Source organism: Daucus carota, chromosome 7 (assembly GCF_001625215.2).
Source record: "Daucus carota subsp. sativus chromosome 7, DH1 v3.0, whole genome shotgun sequence".
NCBI classification, from domain to species: Eukaryota; Viridiplantae; Streptophyta; class Magnoliopsida; order Apiales; family Apiaceae; genus Daucus; species Daucus carota.
The window spans coordinates 37,955,040-37,964,031 of NC_030387.2; the positions used below are offsets into that span (position 1 = coordinate 37,955,040).

Below are 8,992 nucleotides of genomic sequence, written 5' to 3' on the forward strand. Positions count from 1 at the left end.
TTTCTCCGAGTTGTCCCGTGACTATATTTTCCGTGTTTCGATTATATTTCGAATGTACCCATACATTCGAAATGTTACATTATTATACAAATATTTAATATCAACTTGGCATGGTAGGTACCATAAGTCCATATGACAAGTTTACGTTAATCCTTAATCACAGATCTGCCGCCACAATTATTGACCTGGGAGTATCAGAGAAATGCAGTCCATATATGTGTATCTACTACTCCCTCCGTCCCCCTGAGTAGTATACATTGGGGGACGGGGACGCGGCACGGACTTTAATGCTCCTGCAAAATGCAGTTGTGCAATCTATTTTTAAAATTTATCTTTTCTGAATTAAAGTTTGGATGTTATATTTTTATACAGAAAAAGAAAATCTCAAAAATAAGTTATGGAACTATATTTTATAAAAGCATTGAAATGCGTGTCGAGCAGTTAAAAAGAAACGTATAGAATTAAATGGGACAGAGGGAGTACTATTCAATAAGGCAATTAGATTTGGATACAAATTCGCTAGATTACAATATAGTGCATATGCAAGAGCAGACTTTTACGATGGCTCAGACTGAACAACAGAGGCACACTTGTGCTGTACAAGAGTAATCAATAATGGTAGATGGTCGATGGTCCAGTACAAAATTAATTTGCTTTTAGGACCATAGATTCACCATTGATACACAGCTCAGAGAAACCGAGGAACTTAAGATATTTTTATTTAATTATTTTACTTATAAGTAATTTTTATTTAATTTTATTTTTATGATATTGAATCAATTCTATTAATGACTAATTAAACACATTTTAAGTTAATTGATTATTAATTTGCAAATTAATCAATCTACTAGCAAGATAATACAAAAAATGAATGACATGAAAATAATTATATCATTTTACGATCAATACACAAGGTAAATAAAAGAGAGACACAGAGTACTCAACATATAGAAATAATCATCATATTTATGATTTTTGTTAGCGCTCGTATATTGGCATTTTTGTTAACGTGATCTATTAGTCTATTATCCATACTGATCCTGGGCCAACACTTACGCTTCAAATTCACATGATGGGCTGATCTAGTGAGCCCGTCTAGGCTCTCCAGGCTCTATAGCATATATATCTGGGCTCAGGTGTCAGGTCTTTGTTTTCTTTAAGAAAAAATCTCAGTCACAGGGATAAGTAAATAATAGGGTTTCTCTCGTAAATACTTAAGTCTAAAATAATTTTTGCAAAAATACTATCATTTTTTAAAACAGATTGCAAAAATATTATCTTTCAAAAAAAATTGCAAAAATACAGTGGTTGCATATGCAACTTTATCTGCAACTGCTAACAACCATATATGCAACCAGAAATGCAATTTTAAAAAATCGGTTGAAAATTATATTTAGTTGCATAATAAGTTGCAAGTGGTTGCAAAAGTCGAAAAATAAATGCCCCTGCGGGACCAAACATTGCAACCTAAAAAACAACTAAAACAACAAATTAGAAATCAACTCAAAAACCAACTAAAATAAACATAAACACTGGTTATACTCTGTTTCTATTCCTTAATCGACCCATCATTTGAAAACAAAACAACACACGCATAAAAAGTTTCGATTGAATCCCTTCCCAAAAGCCAAACCCCAATCATTCCATAAGCCTTTCCCCCCTTTTTCCTCGCGGCTGCGACACCTCGTCGTAACTTTGCATAATCCCAGCCGGCACCGCCGACGAAGACAGCCTTACCAGTCGAGTTTATCACCCATGCGGCGTGAATCAAAACTTTTTGATAGCGATTCGGTTGTTGATGAAGCAAGTTCGCTCATTCGAGTTGTGAAAGAAAAGCTCGATGATGAGGAGGAGATGAAGAGAGAAAAGAGGGAGGGAGAGGTAGGAGAGACAGAGTTAGAAGATAGAGGGAGGGAAGAGACACTGAGAATTAGGAAGAAGGGAAGAGAAGGAGAGACCGTATATATGCAAATAGATTGTAGGATTTTGAAAAAGAGAGTAAATATGCAAATTTTGGGAAAAGATTGTACTATTGCAATTAAAATGTTAAAAAGAATTTAGCAAAAAAAAAAGTTAAAAAGAAGTATACTCGGTAAATACCCTAAATAATATGTATATATATTTTACAATTTATTCAAAAAACTTATAATATATTTATTTAAATAAAAAACCAGGAAGGAAATGAGGAGTTGTTTCAATTTTTTTACATTTACATGCTATTTTTTGGAATTAAGTATTTTAGAAAAATTGACAAATTTAATATGTAAATTATAATGCGGACAACACTTTCTCGGAAGGAAATGTAAACCAGGAACTAGTGCAGAGGGAGTAACTAATATACAAGGATATTATAACAGCACCAAGATGTACAAAGAAAAATATTTAACAGTATGAAGAACATCTACGATGATGGATTACAATTCTTGACTAATCAACAGGGTAGAGCATCTCTACCTTCCTTGAGGACCTCCCTCCAACTCGAAAGCTAAACTTCTAATGCAGAGATGCGTGCTCCGAATGTCTCACAAGGTTCTTCCATATATTTTCATCAACTTCGACAACCATACTGGGCATGTAATGGAATATGGTCCATCTGAATATCCTAATATTCCAGAGCAAACTAACTAGTTCTGTGTGTTCATCACTAAGTTTGCCTGCATTTTGATCTGCAAAAATACACACTATTCTTGCCTAGATGATTGTTTACTTTCTTCCTACGTAGGTAGCCAGTTTAGACAAGTCAGGAATCCAGAATGACAGCTCAGAAGATCCTGTAACAAACATAAGACTTCCAGGAGCCCATTTAATGACAGGAGGCTCAGTCTCAGAACTCATCCAACTAGCAGCCTGAACATATAGCAAGTCCTAGTGTTATTTTCCGCGTAAGTGCTTAATTTAAAAAACCTCAATAATTAGTACACAAGCATACAACCCAAGTGAACAGAACATTTCATCCGGAAATGAAAACAGCATTTGCATCAGAGAATGTAAGGATTACTACTTGTGATTTTGAAAACTGAATCTGTTTAACAACCAGGGGCGGATCTAGTAAGAGGCATGGGGCCTGGGGGGCACATGCCCCCCCCCCCAAAAAAAAAAAAAATTTGACGTTTTTTCACCATTCTAGAGTTTACAAAATTATAGAAGTGCCCCCCCCCTGAAAATATATAGGTGTTTTTAGAAAATTTGCTTGGTGCCCCCTAAGAAAATATTCCTAGATCCGCCCCTGTTAACAACCATCATAAATATAAAGTAAATTAAAATATAAGAGTTAAAAGTATCTTCCTTAGAGTAAATTGAAATATAAGAGTTTAAGTACCCACCTTAGTCTAAAACTGTAGTAAATTAGTAGAATATAAGAGTTATAGTACCCACCTTTCTCGGGAAAGGAATATCTAGAAAAGAATTTATAAAAATATGTATCAAAAAGAGTTCTTGTGAGAAATTTCTCAAAAAAATAAATTCTCTTACACTTCTTTCACGAAAAAATTAAGAAAAACAATGATAAAAAAAATATTTTTAAAAATGTTTTCCCATTTGCAAAAGGGGAAGTGATTTTCTAAAAATTCATCACTTTTCTTTCAAAAAAAATCTCCCTTGAAAAATAATTTATTTGTTGAAAAAACAAACAAGCACAGGAAAGTCTTCCAGAAAGTCAAACAAACACAGAAAAACATTTTCCTAGAAAATGTTTTCCGGGGTTCAACAAACACCGGAAAAGTCGGAAAACATTTTCCTGGAAAACATTTTCTGGCAAATAAAGGTAAATGGCTGAATCATAGACCAAGTAAACCACATAAACTATTAAGACGGGTCGGAAGAATGAAAAAAATATGGAAGTATGAAAGGAGCAAGCGTATCATACTTCTTTGCCACTACGAACACTCCAAGCAAAGACACTACCATCACCTGAACCTGCCAATTGGGGACACAAAAAAAAATGGTCAAACTACTACCAGAAGTTAGTAATTGAGTACGCTTTTAATATCCTCTATCCTCTATAGCTATACCCCAGCAACATTTTTTGCAGCAGTCTATAACTACTCTTGCTTTAAAGAAGCAGTACAATTTCACAATTTTATAAGTTGCTACCTTCTGATGAATCCACTAACCAGTCCAAGACACAAAACTTTTTTTCCCCTATCTGAATGGCTAACCTCTTATTGAAAATCTAAAAAACTGTTACAAAAGATTGCATGATGTACTAGTTCTTCAAGCCAACGATTCTATTTTTAAGACTTTCAACAGAACTGGAAGAAAAAGTCGTACAACATAGAAATGTTACACCTACACTATGTCTTCAGTGGAACTAGAGACCTTGCTGACAGTGGGTTCTGTGACTTCTGTCGGTAAGCAAATTCATAGTATCCTAAATTAACAAATAATTTCAAGAGCTCATGCCCACATGGTCCATTACACAGCTTCCCCGGCATGCCATTCTTTAAATAAGCATAACGTTTAGGTAGGGGTGTGTATCAGGTGGCTTGGTCGGTTCGGACAATGTAACCAAGCAAAACATAAATTTTGGTTTTTAATGTTTCAAACCATAACCAAACCGAAAACCATATACATTCAAACCAAACCAACCTAATTCAAGCAGTTCAGTTTGGTCGGTTTCAGTTTAAAACCATTACTAAACTACAAACTTCAATTAATACAATTATAACATACAATGTCTTATATGTCAAAATAAAATAAAAATCTTAATATGTTCATATTCATATATCACCATTCATAAATTTTTATATAACGGAAAAAAATAAAAATTTCAATATCAAACAGACAAACCTTCACGATTCGTTGCATGTATAACTAGATACTAAAAGATTAAAATTTGAATATAAGTTTATACACACACACACACACACACACACATATATATATATTTAATATGATAAATATCGGTTCGGTTTTATCGGGTGGAAACCAAAACCAAACCAAAATTTACGGTTTTTAAAAATATGAAATCTAGACAGAACTAAACCAAAAAGAAGACCGTTTTTCGCTTTGGTCGGTTCGGGTTGGTCAGTTATTTCGGATAACCATGCCCCCCTTCGTTTAGGTGTCATATGTTCGACCTGACAGAAAATTTTACAATAAATGTATGAATTCATGCATGATCGGAAGTATCATTACCTGATATAACATACGATCCCTCAGGGCTGAAGGATGCCTCCAGAGTGGAAGTGCTTGAAACTGGCTTGACATTGAACGTGTTTAACTAATGCAAAGAATTATCGAGAGCAAACTATAAGACAAATTATAACAAACGCAAAGTTTTTATTACACACACAGTAATGATAAGATTACTCACTAGTGTGCCTCTGAATGAATCAAGTACATGTATATGTCCATCCATAGTTGTCAAAAGCATAAGTCTTCCATCATTGCTAAATTTTACAGCATTTGCATCAGACATATCTCCCCCAACAGAAAATATCTCAAATGGGCCCTTTAAGGATTAGACATAGAGCATTAGCTTTTTTATTTAGATCTGAATATGCACTTCAGCAGGTTATCAACAACCATCAGAAGCATTATAAATTTTTGCCAGCTACAAACCTTTTCATAATTACGAACATCAAACATTCTTATGTATCCTCCAAAAGCTATTGCAAACACAAGTCCTTGGTCATCATAAGCTGTAGCTGGCCTTCCTTGTACGCGCAATAGACCCTGATATGCACAAATAAAGTGTTAATTACTTTCAACAGTGAGCTACCTTAAATATCAAGACTTTTAGCGGTATATATCTCACTTGACACTTATCAGCTCTTTGGTCCCAGAGCAACACAGTTCGATCAAGAGAGCCTGAGATAAAGTGATCGTTTCGGGAGCACAAGCTAAGGGAGACAACTCTAGCAATTAAAAGAAACTATATGTCAATTTTATCTCAAAGATGATTCATATAAGATGTAAATGTTGGTAATATGTATATAGGGAGAGATCTGTGCCTGTCATGGTGACCTTTAAAGTACCGCAAATACTTGTTGTCGTGCAATGAGAGTAGACGCAGTGATTCTGGATGAACAAGGCATTTTCAGTTATTTTCACTACATATACAAACACATTGTGTTTGACATACATACATACCGTCCCAGCCATTCTTTGAAGAGTATATAACGGTCGTGGGATGAGAAGTAAAACAGACCAGATCAACCCCGTACTTTTTGCTATTTATTGTCTTTAAACATCTGGTAAGAAGTGGGTTCTCTCATCAGTTTACCAACAGGGAATCAAAAAGCGAAATTGAACCACATATTTCAGATTATGTAAATGTTACAAACACATCATTGACTAGTATAAAGAGCCATTCCAGAGACTTGGTATTGCCTTAGTGGTCCTAGGGTGGATTGAGTGGGGCTGGGGTGGCCCCCAGGTGGGTGATATCATATAGGGGGTGGGTGATGTCATCTAGGAGTAGTTTCTCTCGGTTTCTACTTATGGTTTCTATATTGTAAAAGCATGTTGGGCGTAAAAGAAGCTTTGTTTGAGTCACTACCCTTCCATTCATGCTGAACAATATAAAAAAGGACATCTCGAAGTGTGATCTTGCTTTGCTCAATATCTAACATTTCAACCAGTTTTGCAGCCAATGTAATAGTACTAAAGACAATCAGTTTCAGTATGTTTATATCCTAGAAAGAGTAGAGATAACATTAATAAAAAAGAACAAAAAGTGCTATATGCACTGAATATATATTGGGGTTGAAGTACAACTCTTCAGAATTTTCCAAAATGAAATAAGTTCTTGTAAATTATTATACCAATCACTAAAGCAAAAAGTAAACACATATTAGTAACACAAAAAACCCATACATGAATCTGACCAATTTAATAATGTCTATTAAACTTTTGAGAACATGTGGGAAAATGGCAAGAGGAAACAAAAGGAAAAGGAAAAGTATGGACATCCAAGAATGGTGTTCGATAAAATACAAAACAAGATGAAAAATGAAAATATATTGTCGCTCAACATATATAATTTCAATGTAATCCAGAATGAGAAGAGTACGTTGCATTGCTGATATCATATAGTCGAATCGATTCATCATCACTAGCAGTCACCAGGAAATTTGATGTTTTATGGAAGTCCAGTGAACTAATTCTACCATTCTGCCAAATAAAGAAGAAAAAATCAGTAGACTGATTTTCCATATACTTTCAGCAATTAGCAAAGTATATAGTAACTGATACACATTATCAAATTATTAACTTAAAGGATAATTTAATAACGAATTTATGGTACAGAGGACGACATGAAATTTAACCTTCTGAAAAAGAAAAAAATACAGTTGTGATCACAGAACACTATCATTGAAATTTTCATATGAACTCAATAGTAATATTAAAATGTGAAGCTCATATAAGTTGGACATAACTAGTATCCATACAACGAAGTACAGACTGCCAACTTCCTTTACAATTTAACATTCACCAAAAACACTGATTAATTTTTAATATGATCAATGAAGCCCTGATACGTTATATCACAACGGAATTGGGAATTCCCTAGAGCATCACTAAAAGCAGCAGAATCTCTATTACTTCACAATTAACTTATGGAACCATGTTGGGCGTCGTACACCTTGCTTTTATTTACACACTCAACTATGTACATCGCACATACATTTCCTATCAATATTTCCAATACTCTCTCCCTCTAAAAATAGCCAAATCACACTCTCAACATCTATAAAACCGCCCTCAAGAAAATTGCATAGATTTCATCATAACCTCATTCGCGCTTGAATTACTACTCCACTCTCCACATCATCGTATCTCGTAATCAGTTAACATGCTTAATTCAAGCTAATATGTTCACAAACCATACTAAAAATCCTAATTAAAGCTTTCGAAAAATATAAGTACGCATAAATAAATACATACATAATCACGAAAGGCCATGCCGACTTCCATGCTTTGAAGAATCTCTTCATTGAGTTCTAGAGACACCTTGTCTTCTCTCTCAGATTGTACACCTCCTGTGATTATACATACAACAGCACAATTATACATACAACATGATATAACTGTTTTACGGGATGTCAAGAGTTCGAATCTCGAAAAAGTGAAAATAAAATCGAAGTATAAGCAATTTTACCTGGCATAATTTCGAAGATGAACTTGAAACTCACCAGGGACAAGCTTGTATTTCCCTCTCTTTGATTTGAGGAGATGGGGGTGGGTTTTATTTATGGGTCTTTGTGTTCTGCCTGGCTTCTTTAGACAAATGGGACGGGCCCTGTTTGGGTCACAAATGTTTATTGGGCTCGATACAAAACTTAAACGGAGGTGAATTAACATTCTCGTAGGTAGAGCCCGTTGTCACTTTTCATTTTTCAATAAATAAGTCATTTGTCTAAATAATGTACTACTTTTCTTGAAAATAAACAATGTATAAATTAAAAATATTACGCACCTATCATATATTCCACATTAAGGAATACTCGGAATATAATCGTTTGACATTTTGGCACGCATTTTTAAGTTCTTTGACCACATGCTAAAAATAATTATTTTTGAAAATTTTTTTAATAAAAATATGTGATTAATGTTATTATTCAGAAAAAGAAAATTTCAAAAATAATGATTTTAAGCCTACGGTCAAAAAATTTAAAAATACTTGCAAAAATATCAAGACCTATTTCAAAATGAAGGGAGTATATAAATGTAAATTTTTTATCCAAAAAATTCTTGTTCCCATAAAAATTGAGAAACGGTCTCTTTCCGATGATTAGAATACTTTTCGGTATGTACATACTTTACAAGAATGTATTTATGGACAAAATAATATTCTTTCATTTTAGAAATTATATTATTTTTATTACCTGATGTCCGTTATTATTATATACTCCCTCTGTCCTCCTAAGTTTATTTTTGGGACGAGAGTTCGGCACGCATTCTAATGCTTTTAGAAAATATAATTCTGTAATTTATTTTTTAATTTTTTTTAAAATAAAAATTCGATGTTTGATTTTTTATACACAAG

At 33.8% G+C, this 8,992-nt stretch overlaps 1 protein-coding gene across 1 annotated transcript; it reads right to left on the reverse strand.

Annotated features, from left to right (window-relative positions):
- Window positions 1-2,324: 2,324 nt before the first annotated feature.
- LOC108194097 (protein ANTHESIS POMOTING FACTOR 1) lies at window positions 2,325-8,244 on the reverse strand. Its single transcript, XM_017360997.2, has 11 exons — window positions 8,105-8,244; window positions 7,891-7,985; window positions 7,016-7,116; window positions 6,094-6,194; window positions 5,955-6,021; window positions 5,759-5,858; window positions 5,563-5,676; window positions 5,315-5,452; window positions 5,137-5,221; window positions 3,866-3,915; window positions 2,325-2,847 (listed from the first exon to the last, which is right to left on the reverse strand). Exons 1-11 carry the CDS (start codon window positions 8,109-8,111, stop codon window positions 2,704-2,706), a joined length of 1,002 nt encoding a protein of 333 aa, XP_017216486.1. The 5' UTR covers window positions 8,112-8,244; the 3' UTR covers window positions 2,325-2,703.
- Window positions 8,245-8,992: the final 748 nt, after the last annotated feature.